Source organism: Cydia strobilella, chromosome 19 (genome assembly GCF_947568885.1).
Source record: "Cydia strobilella chromosome 19, ilCydStro3.1, whole genome shotgun sequence".
Lineage (NCBI taxonomy): Eukaryota > Metazoa > Arthropoda > Insecta > Lepidoptera > Tortricidae > Cydia > Cydia strobilella.
In genome coordinates this window covers 12,295,065-12,317,019 of record NC_086059.1, presented here as the reverse complement: position 1 = coordinate 12,317,019, position 21,955 = coordinate 12,295,065, and the positions used below count along the sequence as shown (strand labels likewise).

Here is a 21,955-nt window from a genome sequence, read left to right as displayed (position 1 = left end):
GTACCCAGTAATCAGTAAAATTGGGGTACAAATGATCAAACTATGTCCTAATTAACCATGTGCGTTTACATTATCGCTCTTCAATCTCTTTCACTTTCACTTCAATTTTCTTTGAATTTAGTATTTTAGGAAAATGTATTTCTAAGACATACTAAAAACACATCAAAATAATATGCAGTTTTGCTCTAACTTCCAGTAATCCGAATTTTACAGTAATCCGGCTCTCTTGTGTCTTTAAGTCATGGCATTAAGTTCGCCTTTTGTAGATGAAGTTGTTCTTTTGTGCAATAAAGTTTAAATGAATAAATAAAATATACTACATTAAATAAGGGTCATACACAGCTACATTGAGGTCATTCACAGCTATTACTGAACCGGTGAGCTCCATCTTAGGCCCTGTCTTCATTTTCCATCAGGTGTGACTAGGGCCAATCGCCGATCAGTTTATAATATATAAAAAAGTGGCATCCAAAACCCCTTATCACTGTTAAGGGGCCCACTGACTATCAGTTCGCCGGACGAGATCGGCCTGTCAGTTAGAACAAAAATTTGACAGTTCCGAACAACTGACAGGCCGATATCGTCCGGCGGACTGATAGTCAGTGGGCCCCTTTAATAAGTCAAAATGAAACAAGTAATTTTGTGATTTGTGATCTGTATTAACCTTGAAAGAAGATTCTAGCTGTTAGTGGCGGAAAGGAAGATTCTGCAAAAGATTCTGGGACAAGAGCAGAAGATGGGGAGGTGGAGAGTCAGGAAGAATAGGGAGATAGAAGACCTGGTGTCCGAACCCAACATTATGGGAGAGACCAAAGCAGCTAGGCTTCAGTGGCTTGGACACTTAGGGAGAATGGGAGAAGATCGTGCCGTGAAGAAAGCGTACTTGGGACAACCAAATGGGAGACGCCCAGTTGGACGCCCTAGGTACCGCTGGAACAACGGAGTTGCCCAAGACCTGCTCAACCTCGGCCATGGTGACTGGCGAGAGCTATCGCAAGACCGAGAGGCATGGCGTGGTCTGGTGTCGGAGGCCAGGACTCACTTTGGGTTGTTGCATCACCATAGTAAGTATGCGATCTGTATGATTTATGCACAGTTGTTTTCATTTTATTTTTATTTATTTACAAATAAGCTTACAGTCTATAACCAAGGCGCTTACATGTTATTACATCATACATGGTATGTGTTTGTTTGGTGACAACAGTACTAATACACCTACTACTGGTGTCTCAAAGCTTGTCACTTGTAAATTTTAATTGAATAAATTTGCATACAAAACATGCAAGATAATCTAGTTTAGTGTTGTGCAAAAGTTAATATTAAACATGACTTGCTAAAAACATAACTAAAGTAGAGGCATTATGCTGCCTTTCCACTGAGACGGAGATGAGAAGAGATATGCAGCTACCGGTAACCGATTACTAACCTAATTTCTTATTGGTTTAACCTATTACCGCTGGATCTCTGTTTGAGCCGAGAATTAACTGGTAGAAATGTTTTTTTTTTACTCCTGACAAAAGCAAATTCATCCCTGGTTAAAAATTGGTGGAAATTTAAAAGACTACAACAGTTCATTGTAACGCATAGCTATAACGATGGTACTAACAATGTTGTATAGAATTTTGAACGTTCCGAAATAAAGATATTTTTTTATTATAATCATAATGAGAGTAATGCTTGTCTGATCCCTTGTACTGTGATTTAATACAAATAAAGAAACAAAGAAAAACTGGACAAGTGCAGGCTCGGACTCGCCCACCGAGGGTTCCGTACTTATAAGTATTCGTTGTTATAGCGGCAATCTGTGAAAATTTCAACTGGATGATGGAGGATGGTACATCCTGGTGACAGACAGACGGCCAGCAGAGTCTTAGTAATAGGGTCCCCCCTTGGGTATGGAACCCTAAGAAACCAAAGATAAAATAGTTACCTAAGACAGATCTTGACGAACAGACATGTCAATCACACACTCCGACAAAACAAAAATAAACCTTTAAAACACTCCAAAGTTTAAATCTGACCAGCCTAAACTAGAGATAAGTGATCTATTTAACATCTTTGGCAGTTTGCCAAATATCATCATTTAGCTCTCTCGGGCCCAAACAATAGTGAAAGTGGTTAATGACTATAATACATACTAGATACACCTCAGGAAATACTCCAAAAATATCCAGACACAACACTTAAACGATGGGTCTTTAAACGCACAATGTATTTAACACGAGATTCGCTAACGCGTATTCTGCATATAAAACGTGATTAATAAGCGAAATTATTATCCCAGGCTCGGGGATCAGCTGATCGCACGCGTCTATATTAATCAAGAGTACACGGTAAAGTAGGCCACACATCTAGACTAGCGGCGTCCGACACGACTCTCGTTCGGCACGGCGCGCGGCCGCCCGACTGGCACGCCTCACGACACGCCGACTCCCCACGATACAAAACACTTCGCCACCGTGTTTACCACCAGCTCTACGTACTCCGTAACCCAAAAACTGTCAATCTGACATGATCAAAACACCAAATTCGCAATGTGAGAACGGCGATACGAGCGAACAACAAAGACATGTCAACTCGTTCGAACTGAACGTAAAACTATAGTTACCTCGGCGGCCCTTGGCGATTTTTGCGTTTGTTGTTCATATCTCCTTCGCCCGACTGCCCCGGCGGGTAGGCACCTTCTCGTCTGCGCGTAGGGACCGGAATTTTGGCTAATTAATATCACTTCTTTTACAACACAGTCCTTTCAACTTTCGCGGATGCACAAAACTGCAGTTGAAACTAGGAGTTAGCGCTCGAAAGGAGGCAACAAGGATTCATTGAATTCACTAATGTTGGTTTACATTTGCCAACAAATATAAATTAAAATATATTTGAGTACAAAATCGCGGTTCGATTTATTCTCGGGAACTAATCCCGAAAAATAAACGGGTTGGCAGATTTCTCGTGCCTGCAATCAGCGCAGGAATACAACATGGCGCTGTGACGTATATCAAACGAATTGCAAAAAACCAAAATCACACTCTTATGATTACGTTTTACCACGCAGCAATCACTTAAAATATATCTTAAATTTAAGATATTTTTAAAGATAAATATTATCACACGCTAGTAAGAAATTAATTATAAGGTCAACGTTTGAGTGACTTCCACTTATAACACATCCAATATGGCGGACGAAAGGTATTTGACTTTTGGTGTTGCCATATAAAAGGGGAAAACTCCATTAACAACTGGACATCAAATTGATTTAGAAATCCCACGTAAAATGTGTTTATATTAATTAATCAGTCTGAGGTAGCTAAAAAAAATATTAAAATAATGTCGTTATGATTTTACTAAATAAATAAACACATAGTACACAAGTGGTTTTATACATTTATTCGGAATACGTGTATCCGAACGGAATAACAAAGCAAATTAATTTTTTTAGTGATGTTACGTCACAAATCAATTTTATAAAAGTACTTACCTTTCCAGTCCTATTGTCTCGATGTTCAATCTTGGAAAGTAGCTCACATAGTCGTACTCCCATATTTTATAGAAATATTTGGCATTCCTGCAATGTCATTGACTTCAACACAAATCAAGTTTGCAACATAGCAAAATAACGGCTACGTTCGCGCGCGCGCGAATTTCCATCCATCGATAAACGCGTCGCAAGTTTATATTGATCGTCGTGGGCGGATTTATAGGTCACGCTCAAAATGAGTCTAAAAAACGGGACAAAAATGTCCCAGCGCGAGAAATTCGAGTTAATTAACTCAGAAGTGCGTTCTTTTTACGAGTACTGCAAAGAAGCGGGTATGACTGACGAGGAAATGGATTTAATTTGCCGGCCACTGACGAACGCAGTGCGGAAGGCGTCTATCAGAAGATGGACGAGGGTTTTTATGTTTCTGGTGATGGTGTTGGCCATCGGCTATACTGTAAGCCAGACGGAAACTTTTCAATGGCACGCGTCGGCCGTGGCGCGGATCGTGATGATCAAGATCCTGCCGTTTTGGGACTGGACGCCATTGTACTACAACAAGTGTGTGGTGGACCGCTCGCAATCGCATAATCTGGACAGCCTGGCGTCTACCGCCGACTGCATCGCCTGCGAAGCTGTCAGTGAGTAACCTGAGGCCTTAAAATAGGGTGGATACAATTTAGGCACTTGACCTAATTTAGCCTAGTACCTACCTGACCTAGTAAGCTCTTCCCGTGTTACCTCTTCAGGGGAAGGGCCTATTGTTTCCGCTTGAGTGTTCAACGTTAAGTGTGTACGCTGTAATTATATTATTTATTACAGAAAACCTAAAAAGAATATTACGCTCAATGCTATCTATTTACCCATATCATATCAATTTATAAATGCATTATAAATTTTATAATGTTTATTCTTTGCTCCTATGTAAGCTTCATCCCTACACATTTGTAGGATATCGCCTGGTATCTGGAATGTATGACAACATAAATGAACCTATAAAATATTTTTAGTTCATAACATCATCGTCATTTGCATTTTAGCTGGTTTATATTTTCACAAAATATGTTTAATCAAAGTAATCGCGATATTTCTTAATGATAAACTTTAAGTTAGGGACACACACTTTTCTTTTTATCTTATTGATTTTATAAGTTGCGAAAAATTACGTGGTCGTCTTCATGTTCTGCATATCTTACAAAATTCGTCTAAGTTAATCTTGCTATGCGATAATGACAGAGGCAGTTTAAAACCAACCCAATTATTGACTTTCCCCTGAGATCCACCCACTAGCCACTAAGAACTTACCATTTCAATTTGCAGGATCCATCGTCCGCGTATCCGACACGAACTACAACGAGGTGTTCAACCACCATCTCCTCCGCGGCGCCCCTGTCATCGTCACAGACGCCCACTACGACTGGTCCGTCTCTCGAACCGAACTCAACTTGACCAACCTCATCAGCGGAGATGAACGTCTCCGAGACTCCGTTCCTTGTCGTGTCTTGACTAACGTCAGAATCGGCCGACAACCCATGGATTTAGAGGAGATAGTCTCCAGAATAACCAACACTAACATCCCTAGCTGGTTCGTCCATTTCCAAAACTGCGATATCAGGGCTGTTAAATCTTTTCGCATCCTTGCTCCTAGACCCTATTTCCTTTCCCCTCACATCCCTCCTTCCCATTTCAACTGGCTTCTCCTCTCTAAGAGCTACGACACGCATAGGTACAAGTACTTGGAGCTTGATGTTGGTTTGATCATAATGTCACAACTCAAGGGTAAGACTTGGCTGCAGTTGAAGCCTAGGGCGCCTTGCGAGGATGACTGCTTCACTCTGAACTTCGAACTGAGTGAGGGGGAAACGTTGGTCCTTGGGAATTCGCTATGGGAATTCGAGTATTTGCCGGGCAAAGGGGAGAATGTAGCGATGATAACTGAAACAGACTGGGTCGAGTCGTAAATTACGAATTTAATCTTTCGGTGTTGTAGTAGCGGTTTATTTGAATTTGTTTCTTGAATTGCTGGACTGAAGTATATGCTTTTGATTGTGTCAGTATTGGTGTGGGTAAAATACATAGTCAACTTTACACTAAACTTTAACTAGTTCTTATATTCCAGACATTGAAATGACAGTTCAATTGGTCGATCTACAACTCAATCAGTCTGTTTTAGTACTAAAATGAAAATGACAGTTGAATTGGGAAGATTGGGTGGTAGTTTGACAGATAGAACTATCACTACAGTATTTGGGATAAAAAACAGCTTATATAAAAACCCATTGACATTTAATCAATATATATGGGATTTCTAGTTAATGTGTAAAAAATGCATTTAAATGAAAAACTTCAATGATCTATCTACATTAAAAGTTTACGATTACATAAAATACGTATTATAATAACCGTTTTCGAATAACATACATAGAATTAAGTCATTGCAGCGTATATAGACTGAATTGTTGATACATATCGAATATCGACACATGTACCATCACTACCATCGCATCACACTCCATTTTGTAACTTATTCATATAGACGTAAGATTTATTGTTAAATAACGAGCTTTAATATCACGTTTACTTGACGCTAAGAACAGTAGGGTGATTTTGAAAAAGACCCTGAATGCAGATATCAGATCTGCTGGTTGCCCTCACGGGTTAAAAACAAATCTCTGTATAGTAATATTGAAAGATAACAACGAAAGGCGTCAACCGGAGACCAATGCCTCCTGGCTTTGAGGAAAAATAAACGGGGTTACTATTGAAATAATCAGATATAATTAATAAAGCAATAACATTTTCTCAACCTGAGCCTCATCGCATATATTCTCCGACGATGGAATACTTACTTACCTACTATACTATAGCATCTATAAGGGTCTCCCTACATATGTCGACGCTGACGCGCCTGCGGACGCGCCGACGCCTCTTTCGCTCATATTTATTTATTTATTTACACTTTATTGCAAAATACATGAAGGTACAAAAGGCGGACTTAATGCCTTAAGGCATTCTCTACCAGTCAACCAATATTATTATTATTATATTAGTCATATTGCGCAGACATAAAGGTTTTCCTATCGGCTTTTGCCGATTCCGCGTTGACATATGTAGGGAGATTATAATATCGAAAGGCTTAAGATAAACCTAGCGGCATACGTCTGGAGCACCGATTTTGGCTATTGCGCTCATTGTTAATGATTTAAAACATTCCAAAGTACATAATTTTTTATATATGTGACCGCCCATACATTAAAACTTGCCAAAATAGAATGGAATGGGAGACGGGAGACCTTTTTATAGGCGGTATAGGCTTCTGTCACACGTTACACGTATTTTTATTCGGTACAATTTTACGTCCTAAAGTCGCCAGTTATTAAATACGAGCGTCTGGCAGCTGTTCATCGGAAGGCCATAGTGACACCTTAAAAGTCAGCTACAGTGAGCTGCGAGAGTGCATACTCACTTATATATATTTCACTTCGACCCTAGAAGCCTCAAAACAACTGAAAAATGCATGGAACTCAAGTTCTTCTGAAGTTGTTGCTCTAAATGTATGCTGTTTAAATAAATTGTTCGTATATTAAGCATTCACGTAACACTTGTAACTGCACGAAGTTAGAATACATTTTGATTGTGTCGGGGTACCTCAGTATTATATTAATATATTATAATGTGAATCAACACGTGGTTTCCATTTCCCTGCTTACGTAAGTTTATGGAACTATGCAAAGGTTAGTATCTGTTTATCATAAATATAAATAATATGAATGTGGAATGGTATATCTAGCGGCTGACGCGATTTGAAACCGACTTCAATATTTCAAAAGGACTTCCACCTTCTCAATTCCATTTAATTTAAGTCTGCCATTTTTTTATCTATACAATTAAAATCCAATTATATTTAAAAGTATATACCTACTTCGAAATTTCGTTATCCGACATCTCTGTCACTTGTCACTCTTGCATATTCGAGCGATAAAGAGGCAGATAGCGAAATTTCGGATTCGCGTTTCTCGGTAGGTTCTCCGTAAACAAACCGCTTTGGTGCATCAATGTCATATTTTATTATCTCTGAAAACTTGTCAAAAACCTGTTAAAAGCACAGTAGTAGTAGTAAATCACTTTATTGTACAAAACAAAAATTGTTAACATGAAATTCATATAAATTTAGGTACAAAGGCGAGCTTATTCCTATAAGGGATCTCTTCCAGCTAACCTTAGAGTAAATGAGTGGAAAATTCGAATTAGATAGATAGACAAACTTACAGAACGTACAAGTATGTACAGTATGTATAAGTTACTTTGGTTATATAGTTTATGGTTTACTAAACGGGCTAGTGCTGCACTCTGGTGGCAGAACATTGCAGTAATACCCCCTATTATTATGAGACAGACGTACTTAATGATTTTACTTTCGTAATTTTACTTATTGTGAAGTCAAGAGGGACACTTGACACTTTCTTATTTTACTTAAAGAGATTGAAAACCCAAAGCTATTACAAACTCCGATTTATTGACTAAATGCATTAAATAATTTACATTATATATAATACTTTGGTAACATTAATCAGCCTTCTCCTTGTGAAGAGGTTTACCCCTCAGCCACAGCAGCAGGGTCTTGAGAGAGAGCACCACGGGGAACATTATGGGCAGGAAGAGAGGGATGTAGATGGCGTATCTGAAAAGTGAGAAAGTGACGTAAAATCGTCGTAAATAGAACTTGTAAATAATGGTAACAAATATGACAGATTTTGTTAGCGTTTGACACATAACCTAACATTTTTATGAAGGCATAGAGTAACTTATACTAGAGCGGTACTGTCATCATGGAGACTGTATAAAGGAGCCAAATCTCTATGTATGAAAAGTGTCCATCAAAAAACAGTAATTAGGCGGCGCCACCATACACCGAAATACTACCAAAAACAACCTACGTAATTTGGTCGGGTTATTTGTTGCTTTATATGGTTCATGTTATATTCATGTCCCAGAGTCTAACTAGCGCCACCGGAGAGATTAGGAACTATTATTTAAAGCTTAACGCGGTCACTTTTACAACAATTCTGCCATAAGAGATTGCGATCCTTTCTATACCATCCATAACTGTCATAGTAAATTTTGTAACCCCAGTAAATTCACTGCCATCTGTCGACACACTTTAAAACTAAAAATGAAGATTTATAAAAATACGATAGAATGTATTTAAATATAGATAAATGATTTTTTTTATTTGCATTAATTATTTTTATGATTTTGACCCATGTTCTTTCACTGATATGCGTTAAAATTGTTAAATAACAAACGAAACCGTCAACGCCATCTATACGACTGAAGGCCAAAACTAGTAGCGCCCTCTGAACGAGAATCAAATTTTCTTGATTTTCGAGGCACGTTTTTTCCTTAGACTGTATCGATCTATTACGGAGTTATATCTATCTTTGATGAAGGTTATTTTCCCTGAAATATTATTAATTAACATTTAATTTAACTAAAAATGTATATAAATAAAATATTTAAGTATACTGTTGATAAGGTCACGGTTGTCCTTTTAAAGAGCGAGATTACGCAATGAAGGTAAAATGGTTCATTTACATTATTTGCAAGTTCTATTGACGAAGACTTTAATTATATTGAAACACACCCAACTTGTCAGTAGCCCCATAGAGTAACTTATACTAGAGCGGTACTGTCATAGTAAATTTTGTAACCCCAGTAAATTCACTGCCATCTGTCGACACACTTTAAAACTAAAAATAAATATTTATAAAAATACGATAAAATGTATTTAAATATGGATAAATGATTTTTTTATTTGCATTAATTATTTTTATATGATTTTGACCCATGTTCTTTCACTGGTATGCGTTAAAATTATAAATAACAAACGAAACAGTCAACGCCCTCTATACGAGTGTAGGCCAAAACTAGTGGCGCCATCTGATCGAGAATCAAATTTTCATGATTTTCGAGGCACGTTTTTTCCTTAGACTGTATCCATCTATTACGGAGTTATATTGAAATATTGAAAAAATCAATCTATCTTATATATTATATGTATATCTATCTTTGGTAGCCCTTACCCTTCGCGCCTACATTTTTAGGGTTCCGTACCCAAAGGGTAAAAACGGGCTCCTATTACTAAGACTCCACTGTCTGTCACCAAGTTGTATCTCATGAACCGTGATAGCTAGACCCTTGGGAGCTCTTGTAGGCCTTCATTAGGTACTTACTTCTGATCATCAGGGACGTACAGCAACGCCAGTAGAATAGGCTCCATAAAGGCGGTTTTGGCGGCTCTGTGGGACCCTTGGGAGCTCTTGTAGGCCTCCAGTAGGTACTTATTTCTGATCATCAGGGAAGTACAGCAAGCCAGTAGAAAAGGCTCCATAAAGGCGGTCTCGGCGGCTCTGAGGGCCCCTCGAGAGCTCTTGTAGGCCTCCTAGGTACTTACTTCTGATCATCAGGGAAGTACAGTAACGCCAGTAGACTAGGCTCCATAAAGGCGGTCTCGGCGGCTCTGTGGGCCCCTCGGGAGCTTGTAGGCCTCCATTAGGTACTTACTTCTGATCATCAGGGAAGTACAGCAACGCCAGTAGAATAGGCTCCATAAAGGCGGTCTCGGCGGTTCTGAGGGCCCCTCGAGAGCTCTTGTAGGCCTCCTAGGTACTTACTTCTGATCATCAGGGAAGTACAGCAACGCCAGTAGACTAGGCTCCATAAAGGCGATCTCGGCGGCTCTGAGGGCCCCTCGAGAGCTCTTGTAGGCCTCCTCCTAGGTACTTACTTCTGATCATCAGGGAAGTACAGCAACGCCAGTAGACTAGGCTCCATAGAGGCGGTTTTGGCGGTTCTGAGGGCCCCTCGAGAGCTCTTGTAGGCCTCCTAGGTACTTACTTCTGATCATCAGGGAAGTACAGCAACGCCAGTAGACTAGGCTCCATAGAGGCGGTCTCGGCGGTTCTGAGGGCCCCTCGAGAGCTCTTGTAGGCCTCCTCCTAGGTACTTACTTCTGATCATCAGGGAAGTACAGCAACGCCAGTAGACTAGGCTCCATAAAGGCGGTCTCGGCGGCTCTGTGGGCCCCTCGGGAGCTCTTGTAGGCCTCCACTAGTTGCCCGGCAGCCAGCTGCGAGCGAGCGAGGCCGATGCCGTCGACGGCCGCGTTGATGGACGCGCCTACTTCGTCGTTGATCACGATGTTGGATATTTCACCTGGAAGCAATCACATATATACCTACGTTTAACATAACCCCTCCAGCCACGACAGCGGCAACCAGCTGCTAAAAAGTATAGAATAATTAACCCTTATCTTTGAGGATTATTTTGAAGACAAGTCATATTTCCCGAAACTACAATCTAATTTGTACCTTAAATCGGATTGCTAAGGTTGAAATTCTATTGGCGCGTATATGGTCGATAAATCGTACTATGCCTGGAAAAGGGTTAATTTCTATTCTTAGAACACACATGTAATTTTAAATGAGATTTAAACAAAAAAATCTCATGTAGCTAAGCACATTGAAGGTTTTCCTGAAAAGCCCTATAGCCTATAGTGGTAGGATATTATTTCGTTTTGGCAAAGATAGATATAACTCCGTAATAGATGGATACAGTCTAAGGAAAAAACGTGCCTCGAAAATCAAGAAAATTTGATTCTCGTTCAGAGGGCGCTACTAGCTTTGGCCTACTGTCGTATAGATGGCGTTGACGGTTTCGTTTGTTATTAACAATTTTAACGCATATCAGTGAAAGAACATGGGTCAAAATCATAAAAATAGTTAATGCAAATAAAAAAAACATTTATCCATATTTAAAAACATTTTATCGTATTTTAATAAATCTTCATTTTTAGTTTTAGAGGGTGTCGACAGATGGCAGTGAATTTACTGGGGTAACAAAATTTACTATGACAGTACCGCTCTAGTATAAGTTACTCTATGGTTTTGGCTAATCCGCCTAACAGCACACTGTAACAAAACATTGACTGGTTAACTGCAAACCGCACCACGTACGTACGTAGTAACTATTTATTAATCTGTGACCGCACTTAGGGTCGGTTGCACCAAACCTTGGGTGTAACCATTAACCTTCACGACGCCGTGTCAAACACAAAAGCCACGCCACCGAAGTGTCAAAACTGAAATTGAACTTTATGCGAATGCACTTAGGTCTATGTTGCTCTGTGGTCTGTGACGGATTAATCGGTCTTTAGCGTTGGACCTACGCTGCCGATATATCCGTCATTGCCGTCCCAAAGCTTAAAGTGTTCGCAAAATTTTATTGTATGGGAAGTTTCATAGATCTGCTGCGTGATGTTGATCAGCTGGTAACTGTGTTTGGTGCAACGGGCCCTTAATCACAGAGCGGACACGCTAAACATCAAAAATCACTTGCGTTTCTATGTGTGAACGGCACGTCTTTACACGCGTCATGCGTCAAAGTGTGAGTAAGTTGCTTAAAAATAGTACTGAGCGGCCGGCAAACGGCCGTCAATCTGCTGTCGCGGGGCGAGGTAATTCGAGTCGGCGCGGGGCGGTGCGTGGCCGTTCTGTATGATAATACTATTACTTATTCTGTGCCCTAATCTTACCTAGTGACTGTGCTAAGGACTGCAACGTGTTTTCCGCCGATGTGATCTGTTCCAAAACCCTCAAACGCAGCAAGGCGTCCACCTCCCAGTGGCGCGGGGTCACTGACCTCAGGGGATCCATTTGAGCGTCCGGAATGTGGGCCTGGAATCATTCATTTTAATTTGTAAAGGCATAGAGAAATAAGGAAGCATAGAGTGCTTACTCCATACAAAGATAAATACTCGTTTATAATACTATAATAAGTAATATTGTCTTCGGTTACCGCACACCCACCCACCCCAGTCACCCGTTGATCACGAACGCTGTAATGGTTTCGAAACGTCGGGATGTATTCAGTTTTCATAGTTTTTTTTCACTATAATAAGTTTCAAGCGAGCTTTGCGAAAACTTATTTATAATAGGGAATATTACGCAAAACTCTGCGTAGAGGGCGCTACTAATCTCTGTTAACAAACCGCCTTGATGAATCAAAGAAAACTTGTCGAAAAACTGTTAAAGGCATAGTATTGTAGGTATAAGTTAATCTATGGTTTACAATATGTCCTAGTGCTGCACTCTAGCGACAGAACATTGCAGTAATACCCCCTATTAAATTTAAACCAGTTTAAAATTGATTAATAACACCAAAGATCACCACAGTCTAAGGAAAAAACGTGCCTCGAAAATCAAGAAAATTTGATTCTCGATCAGAGGGCGCTACTAGCTTTGGCCTACTGTCGTATAGATGGCGTTGACGATTTCGTTTGTTATTTAACAATTTTAGCGCATATCAGTGAAAGAACATGGGTCAAAATCATAAAAATAATTAATGCAAATAAAAAAATCATTTATCCATATTTAAATACATTTAATCGTATTTTTATAAATCTTCATTTTTAGTTTTAAAGTGTGTTGACAGATGGCAGTGAATTTACTGTGGTTACAAAATTTACTATGACAGTACCGCTCTAGTATAAGTTACTCTATGATAACACCATAACTGAAATTTATTATTTATTAAGTAAGTTAATTGATGTATCACTACATAGTATAAAACAAAGTCGCTTCCTGCTGTCTGGATGGATGTCTGTCCCGATGTATGCTTAGAATTTTAAAACTACGCAACGGACTTTGATGCGGTTTTTTTAGGGTTCCGTACCCAAAGGGTAAAAACGGGACCCTATTACTAAGACTCCGCTGTCCGTCTGTCACCAGGCTGTATCTCGTGATCTGTGATAGCTAGACAGCTGAAATTTTCACATATGATTTATTTCGGTTGCCGCTATAACAACAAATACTAAAAACAGAATAAAACAGAGATTTAAGTGGGGCTCCCATACAACAAACGTGATTTTTGACCGAAGTTAAGCAACGTCGGGCCCTCAGTACTTGGATGGGTGACCGTTTTTATAGTTAATGGTAAGGAACCCTCCGTGTGTGAGTCCGACTCGCACTTGGCCGGTTTTTTTAAATAGATAGAGTGATTCAAGAGCTAAGAGAGAGTGAAGAGCTAGAGTAAGTTTAGCGACTGGAGAAAGTCAAATATGCACACAAATTATCAGGCAATTCATTAATTATCTCAATTCCACCATGATTCCACCTCGCTTTTCACCATCTTAAGGGATGATTTTCGGGATAGAAACTATCCTATGTCCTTCCCCGGAACTCAAACTATCTCTATGCCAAATTTCAACTAAATCGGTTCAGCGGTTTAACCTTTTTTTTTTTTACCTGACTTGGGCTTTATTGCACTGGATGGTAGCCTGGGGAAAATCCAGTAACCTTCCGCATCACACGAGACGGTTTTGCTACGTTGGAATACTCCTAAAGAGTTTTGGCTCCAGCGCAGATCGGTTGAGCAGTCTCAACCTGATCTAGCCTAGCCGAGAAGACTCGCGGTTTAAGCGTGAAGAGGTTCACACAGACAGACAGATTTATTAGTATGGATTAGTAAGAAATAGAGCGCTTGTGTGGTGACCGCGAGTTGTCTTACAGGTTTCATCTTGATTTTAATAAATATGAATACCATAGTCTCTCACCATATCCGGTATCCCGAGTAGTGGTCTCAGCTGAGCTACAAACGCGCCCATGACGCGCTGCACGTTAGGTTCCACTTCCCACTCCCCCTCCCCTCTGCATTCTTCCGGCCTGGGGTTGGCTAGCACCACTCCCCCCCATTTGGGTGACATGAAGGCATGCACTGGCGTGGGGACGCGAGTGTCTGAAATAAGTTAACAATAGGGAATATTACGCGAAACTCTGCATAGAGTGCGCTACTAACACAATCTGAGGGTCTGTCGTGAAACTAGAAAATCGAAATTTCGTTATCTAATATCTCTGTCACTCTTACATATTCGAAAGATAAAGAGGCAGATATCGGAATTTCGGATTCGCGTTTCCCGGTAGATCCTCTGTAAACAAACCGCCATGATGCATCAATGTCATATTTTATTGTCAGAAAACTTGTCAAAAAACTGTTAAAGGCGCAGTATGTATAAGTTACTCTATGGTTTACTAAAAAGGCTAGTGCTGCACTCTGGTGGCAGAACATTGCAGTAATACCCCCTATTGAGATATTCTTTTTTCTCGTAACTTAAGGTTTATTCAAAAACAAGTGTGACACTTGTACCTACATTTTGCTACAATACTACATCAGAACCAGGTTTGGGCGATACAATGAGTCACATAAGTCACATTAGTAATTGTGTTTCTTTGCTGTAGCTGTATCTTTTACCAGGGGTGCGAAACTCCTCCTTTCGGGTATTCTCGGCTCCGTTCGGCTCAGCATTGCTCCAAGCAATTTTAGGGTTGACACAACTTGACGTCCCTTTGCGTGCACGACCACAGATAAGATAATGACTTGAATTTTGACAACCCTAAATAGCCGAAAGGGATAGATATTAGAAAGGGACAGCATGATTCGACCCTGAACCGCTGTCAAACTATGGTTTTGTAGGAAGTTTCCTTTCTGTACGGTAGTATATACGAGTACTATTATTTATTCTGTGCTTTTACTGAGGTGTGCCAATAAAGAGCTATCTATTTATTAGTCACAATCACAAATTTTGCTCCAGTATCCGCAAATTTCAAGAGTGGAAGAGATAATGTTTACATATTTTACTACGTGTATGACACAACCGCTTACTTCTCGCTCCAGCTTATGATTCTGGCATGTAACAAAAATTATATAATTTTCCACTGGTCATACTCGTCCTTCCATTCATATATTACCATCATCATATATGACGAGTGGCGCCCTCTCGCATGGAACAGCGTACAACACAAGGTTGATGGTCGGCAGCTCTGATACGTGTGTGGCGGCTCGCTCCTCGAGTCTGGTGAGGAGGAGGTGGAGACGGTATAGTCTTACCATCATCATATATGACGAGTGGCGCCCTCTCGCATGGAACAGCGTACAACACAAGGTTGATGGTCGGCAGCTCTGATACGTGTGTGGCGGCTCGCTCCTCGAGTCTGGTGAGGAGGAGGTGGAGACGGTATAGTCTTACCATCATCATATATGACGAGTGGCGCCCTCTCGCATGGAACAGCGTACAACACAAGGTTGATGGTCGGCAGCTCTGATACGTGTGTGGCGGCTCGCTCCTCGAGTCTGGTGAGGAGGAGGTGGAGACGGTATAGTCTTACCATCATCATATATGACGAGTGGCGCCCTCTCGCATGGAACAGCGTACAACACAAGGTTGATGGTCGGCAGCTCTGATACGTGTGTGGCGGCTCGCTCCTCGAGTCTGGTGAGGAGGAGGTGGAGACGGTATAGTCTTACCATCATCATATATGACGAGTGGCGCCCTCTCGCATGGAACAGCGTACAACACAAGGTTGATGGTCGGCAGCTCTGATACGTGTGTGGCGGCTCGCTCCTCGAGTCTGGTGAGGAGGAGGTGGAGACGGTATAGTCTTACCATCATCATATATGACGAGTGGCGCCCTCTCGCATGGAACAGCGTACAACACAAGGTTGATGGTCGGCAGCTCTGATACGTGTGTGGCGGCTCGCTCCTCGAGTCTGGTGAGGAGGAGGTGGAGACGGTATAGTCTTACCATCATCATATATGACGAGTGGCGCCCTCTCGCATGGAACAGCGTACAACACAAGGTTGATGGTCGGCAGCTCTGATACGTGTGTGGCGGCTCGCTCCTCGAGTCTGGTGAGGAGGAGGTGGAGACGGTATAGTCTTACCATCATCATATATGACGAGTGGCGCCCTCTCGCATGGAACAGCGTACAACACAAGGTTGATGGTCGGCAGCTCTGATACGTGTGTGGCGGCTCGCTCCTCGAGTCTGGTGAGGAGGAGGTGGAGACGGTATAGTCTTACCATCATCATATATGACGAGTGGCGCCCTCTCGCATGGAACAGCGTACAACACAAGGTTGATGGTCGGCAGCTCTGATACGTGTGTGGCGGCTCGCTCCTCGAGTCTGGTGAGGAGGAGGTGGAGACGGTATAGTCTTACCATCATCATATATGACGAGTGGCGCCCTCTCGCATGGAACAGCGTACAACACAAGGTTGATGGTCGGCAGCTCTGATACGTGTGTGGCGGCTCGCTCCTCGAGTCTGGTGAGGAGGAGGTGGAGACGGTCTTTGCGAACGGCAAAATGGCGGCCGTATTCGCTTTTGTCTTTTACCTAGAATATTGAATAGATTAAATTTGTGGTTGTAAAGATATAAATAATAAAAAAATAAAAATAATAATAAATATTTGGGGACAATCGTACACAGAACGACCTAGCCCCAAACCATAGAGTAACTGATACTAGAGCGTTACTGTCATAGTAGATTTTGTAAAACCACAGTAAATTCACTGCCATCTGTCGACACACTTTAAAACTAAAAATTAAGATTTATAAAAATACGATAGAATGTATTTAAATATAGATAAAAAAAACTTTTAATTTGCAACAATTTTTTTTATGATTTTGACCCATGTTGTTTCACTGATATGCGTTAAAATTGTTAAATAACAAACAAAACCGTCAACGCCATCTATACGACTGTAGGCCATAACTAGTAGTGCCCTCTGAACGAGAATCAAATTTTCTTGATTTTCGAGGCACGTTTTTTCCTAACACGGAGCACGTTTTGCCCAAACTAAGCAAAGCTTGTACTATGAGTACTAGGTACTTTATTAGGCCCTAATATTTATTTATTTATTTAATTAATTAAATTACCTCTTTAGCCTGGAAATCAAAGTCCAATAGATACAGCCACTGAGACTTGAGCGTGAAGTTGTGAAGCTCGCTGAGCTCATCCACAAACGTGCCGATGTAATCTGCAACCAATTCATTATATTAATTAAGGCGGTTCCCTGAGCCAGAAGGCGAAAAATCTCCTTATATGATTATATTTTTCTAAGAGACGTTGATATTCGTGGACGTCGAAAAAATATATGTATTTCTTGATTATATTATCTTTAATTTATAAGCTTCCGATACACGAATTATGACACTTCGCTCGATACAATTAATTCCCAAAGTAACCTCTAATGGGGTTGGCCGGTCGAAATAAAAAGCAGATGGCGCTAACATAGCTTGGACTGTCAAACCCTAGAATTGTGTCAAATTTTTGTTTTTTTAATGCCCTGGATGCCAGCCCTTTAAGCCAAATCTCATAGAAAACGGGGCAAGCTATGATGGCGCCATCTCTGCAAACCTTTGACAGTTGCCAACCCCATTAGGTCTTTTAATCCAACTTTACTCGGTTATTTATTATGTGGCACTATAAACAAAAAAAAAACAATCTTAACTTAAATAGTAATTTTACCGCTTTCGAATTTCGATATTGTAAGGCAACGTTTTTAAAATAAATAAAAATCTACAAAATTCGATCAAAATTGTCACTTGGCGCGCATAGTCTTTCCCATTTTTTCTTGCGAAATGTGACAGTGATAGCGGCAAACCGATGGAATGGCCTTAACAAGCTATGAAATACAATATAGTATTTAAATTATTAAAAATACGTTTAAGTCATTTTCACAAATGTTTCTTGCATTATTTCTATGGTCAATGTCGCTTATGCGAATCAATTAACGGCGACGCTGGATACAATCACAAGTAGCTTGCTGAACCAATAAATAATGGGGATACTTAGCATTATTTTTATCTTGCTATCTTCTGGAATGTATTAGCAAGTCATACAAGTCAAAGTTTTTATTCTGTGTTATTGTTTGAAGTTTGCATTTCTATAGAATATAATATCTTATTGGATCCTCAAGGGGAACTATCTGAAATCATTCAGATAGTTATTTTTGACCTTATACTGTCGAGTCATGCAAATATTAACAAACTTTACGGTCAATTTTTCGGAATGCCTAGGACCCTAGGTCTCCATTTTATAAGCACTAAGAGAGCAGAGTACGCGGCGTCTGGCGTGTTCAGCACTGTTAGTCCATAAGAAGAAAGGAGACCTCAAACATGTCGCGCGAGTGACTAAAAAGCTAAAAACATGCGTGTGAAACCGTAAAATCAGTTTACCTAATGATATCTCAATTTGCTGAAAGTTTTTTTTCACTTAGCTAACTTAGCGGTTTCACTCACGTATCTATTTTTAGTCACTCGCGCGACATTTTAATTTAGTTAAGTTAACAATGTCTCACGATAGTTTAAATTCGAGATTTTATATTATTATTTTGCTTATAACTTATTGTAAGTGCATTTGTGCATGTGTTTTTGGAAAAAATACCTTCCATAGCGTCCCTAGCCGGGAATCGAAGCTTGGTCTTAGGCGAAGGCACGGCCACGGAGAGAGTGACGTGGTAACCTCCACCGGGTGGGAAACGAGTGCGTCGCGCTTCGTCCGACTCTGATACTGCCGCTTTGAGCACTGAAGTCTGGTATACCCAGTTTTTAAGGGCTTGAATGATGGTTGGACCAGCTGTAACAAAAAAAAATAGAAATTATTTATTTGCAGAACTTTTAAGAAGACCAGCTCAGGAAAACTCCATGCGGTGAGGGCTACGGGAGATTGCGACCGATGGAGACAAATCACAGGAAGGTCACGATCCTCAGTAATGAGGGAACGACAAAGAAGAGAACCATTTGGAGAAAAACCGGCCAAGTGCGAATCGGACTCGCGTTCCAAGGGTTCCGTACATTACACAATTTAAACAATGTATTTTTTATGTGAAACGTGAGTGAAATGTCTTTCAAAACCCTATAGGGGTCGGATCAAAAACTAAGTAATTGAATAAGAAGTTCCAATGTTCCAATCCGGTTTGTACCAATAAGTTAAATGGGACTCAAGTGCAAAATATTATTTGATATACGCCCCAGGCTAAAAAGTTACGTTTAGTTTTGTTTAGTATCTCTAGTTTCTAAGTTTATATTGTTATTATTGTAGCGGCGTCCTCCGTACCACATATATATTTATAGCCTGTTAGGTTTTGACACGCTGACGCTCGCCGCTACCTTTTTTCTTTGAAGGTTTCTAGAAATAACCTTTAAAGGCTAGAAAGAGACGGGATAATATAATACCTTTGGAGTCTCTGAAGAACATAACGCGCTCCCCACTAAGCCAGGCATTTTGAAAAAGCGGCGTCCTCGGTACCACATATAGCGTATTGGGTTTTGACACGCTGACGCTAGCCGCTACCTATTTTATTGGTTACTAGAAAGAGACACTTTAAATGCTAGAAAGAGACGTGAATACCTTTAGAGTCCCTGAAGAACATAACGCGCTCCCCACTAAGGCAGACATTTTGAAACAGCGGCGTCCTCCGTACCACATATATATTTATAGCGTGTTAGGTTTTGACACGCTGACGCTCGCCGCTACCTTTTTTCTTTGGAGGTTTCTAGAAACAGAAACCTTTAAAGGCTAGAAAGAGACGGGATCATTTATCATACCTTTAGAATCTCTGAAGAACATAACGCGCTCCCCACTAAGCCAGACATTTTGAAACAGCGGCGTCCTCTGTACCACATATAGCGTGTTAGGTTTTGACACGCTGAAGCTCGCCGCTACCTTTTTTTTTTTGGAGGTTTCTAGAAACAGAAACCTTTAAAGGCTAGAAAGAGACGGGATCATTTATCATACCTTTAGAATCTCTGAAGAACATAACGCGCTCCCCACTAAACCAGACATTTTAAAACAGCAGCGTCCTCTGTACCACATATAGCGTGTTAGGTTTTGACACGGTGACGCTCGCCGCTACCTTTTTTCTTTGGAGGTTTCTAGAAACAGAAACCTTTAAAGGCTAGAAAGAGACGGAATCATTTATCATACCTTTAGAATCTCTGAAGAACATAACGCGCTCCCCACTAAGCCAGACATTTTGAAACAGCGGCGTCCTCTGTACCACATATAGCGTGTTAGGTTTTGACACGCTGACGCTAGCCGCTACCTATTTTATTGGTTACTAGAAAGAGACACTTTAAATGCTAGAAAGAGACGTGAATACCTTTAGAGTCCCTGAAGAACATAACGCGCTCCCCACTAAGCCAGACATTTTGAAACAGCGGCGACCTCTGTACCACATATAGCGTGTTAGGTTTTGACACGCTGAAGCTCGCCGCTACCTTTTTTTCTTTGGAGGTTTCTAGAAACAGAAACCTTTAAAGGCTAGAAAGAGACGGAATCATTTATCATACCTTTAGAATCTCTGAAGAACATAACGCGCTCCCCACTAAACCAGACATTTTAAAACAGCAGCGTCCTCTGTACCACATATAGCGTGTTAGGTTTTGACACGGTGACGCTCGCCGCTACCTTTTTTCTTTGGAGGTTTCTAGAAACAGAAACCTTTAAAGGCTAGAAAGAGACGGAATCATTTATCATACCTTTAGAATCTCTGAAGAACATAACGCGCTCCCCACTAAGCCAGACATTTTGAAACAGCGGCGTCCTCTGTACCACATATAGCGTGTTAGGTTTTGACACGCTGACGCTAGCCGCTACCTATTTTATTGGTTACTAGAAAGAGACACTTTAAATGCTAGAAAGAGACGTGAATACCTTTAGAGTCCCTGAAGAACATAACGCGCTCCCCACTAAGCCAGACATTTTGAAACAGCGGCGACCTCTGTACCACATATAGCGTGTTAGGTTTTGACACGCTGACGCTCGCCGCTACCTCTTCTATTGCTTCTGGCTCGTCGGCGACCGATTCTAGCGTATTGCGGAGAGAATCCGAGAGTATGGTCTTGTTCACTTTCACTTTTAGTGTGGCTGAAAAATAAACTTAGATCAGCGCTCGGACTAAATATAATGATGATAAGTGACGATTGGGTCTAAGATGAAGCTTACTAGTTCAATAATGGTCTCTTCACTCATACTTTAAGTTACCTACATTATTTGGTCTAAATTATTTGAAACTCTGAAATGAGTGAAAATGAATATTCTGTTTCTATCTGTTCTAGGTTCTAACTCCACTCGTTTTTCACTAATGTGGAGGTGGGGCGCCTCATCATATTAACAATAAATTTTAACAATAAACTTAAATGTCTTCAAATTGCTAGAAAATGAAATACAGGATTTTTTTAACCCACAGTAAAAGTTGTTTAGTATAACTTGCAAATTTTCTTCCGAGAGTATGTGGCTAATAAGGGTTGAAATTTATAAAATACATCTATACTAATGGACAAATTTAGAGGGACCCAAAAAAAAGTTTTAATTACTAGATTACAGCACCTAAAGTAATTTCAAAATTAGTAATTAAACTTTTTTTTTGCGTTCCTCTTTTGTCCATGAGTGTAATAAATCGACTTACTAGAATCCTCAAAGGACTTTTCAATGAGCCCCGCTATCTGCGACGCGATGGATTCGTCATTCGCCATCACTGTCACCTCGGTAGCGATGGTGTGAGACAGCGAATCGAAAGATGCGATCTTGTCGTATGGTAGCGATACCCTGAAAATATCAAAAACGAATTCAATGAATGA

General features: G+C 40.6%; 4 protein-coding genes across 4 annotated transcripts in view; 2 read left to right on the top strand and 2 right to left on the bottom strand.

The window, feature by feature from the left end:
- The window catches only part of LOC134749966 (ataxin-2-like protein), a 61,420-nt gene extending 58,252 nt beyond the window's left edge, over positions 1 to 3,168 (bottom strand). Inside the window, exon 1 of the mRNA XM_063685003.1 lies at positions 2,609 to 3,168. Within this exon, the coding sequence (XP_063541073.1) occupies positions 2,609 to 2,646 (38 nt within the window). The 5' untranslated portion in view covers positions 2,647 to 3,168. The remainder of the gene's footprint in view (positions 1 to 2,608) is intronic.
- LOC134749941 (retinol dehydrogenase 12-like) overlaps positions 1 to 21,955 on the top strand; it is a 463,382-nt gene that overhangs the window by 50,183 nt on the left and 391,244 nt on the right. The window lies entirely within an intron of this gene.
- On the top strand, positions 3,643 to 5,547 carry LOC134749857 (uncharacterized). The gene is made up of 2 exons (XM_063684854.1): positions 3,643 to 4,116; positions 4,796 to 5,547. The coding sequence occupies exons 1-2, from the start codon at positions 3,711 to 3,713 to the stop codon at positions 5,434 to 5,436; spliced, it is 1,047 nt and encodes a 348-aa protein (XP_063540924.1). The 5' UTR covers positions 3,643 to 3,710; the 3' UTR covers positions 5,437 to 5,547.
- The window catches only part of LOC134749967 (GPI transamidase component PIG-S), a 65,634-nt gene continuing 51,651 nt past the window's right edge, over positions 7,973 to 21,955 (bottom strand). Inside the window, exons 3-11 of the mRNA XM_063685004.1 lie at positions 21,784 to 21,923; positions 21,030 to 21,242; positions 18,759 to 18,950; positions 17,249 to 17,349; positions 16,531 to 16,705; positions 14,088 to 14,269; positions 12,069 to 12,210; positions 10,486 to 10,690; positions 7,973 to 8,156 (exon numbers count right to left, since the gene is read on the bottom strand). Coding sequence (XP_063541074.1) covers positions 8,042 to 8,156; positions 10,486 to 10,690; positions 12,069 to 12,210; positions 14,088 to 14,269; positions 16,531 to 16,705; positions 17,249 to 17,349; positions 18,759 to 18,950; positions 21,030 to 21,242; positions 21,784 to 21,923 — 1,465 coding nt within the window. The 3' untranslated portion in view covers positions 7,973 to 8,041. The remainder of the gene's footprint in view (positions 8,157 to 10,485; positions 10,691 to 12,068; positions 12,211 to 14,087; positions 14,270 to 16,530; positions 16,706 to 17,248; positions 17,350 to 18,758; positions 18,951 to 21,029; positions 21,243 to 21,783; positions 21,924 to 21,955) is intronic.

What these genes read in the sequence shown, in the direction of transcription:
- LOC134749857 (XM_063684854.1), top strand. Translation starts at nt 3,711, where the DNA reads ATGAGTCTAAAAAACGGGACAAAAATGTCCCAGCGCGAGAAATTCGAG. An exon ending in CATCGCCTGCGAAGCTGTCA is followed by an intron (nt 4,117 to 4,795) that starts GTGAGTAACCTG and finishes TTCAATTTGCAG; the next exon opens with GATCCATCGTCCGCGTATCC.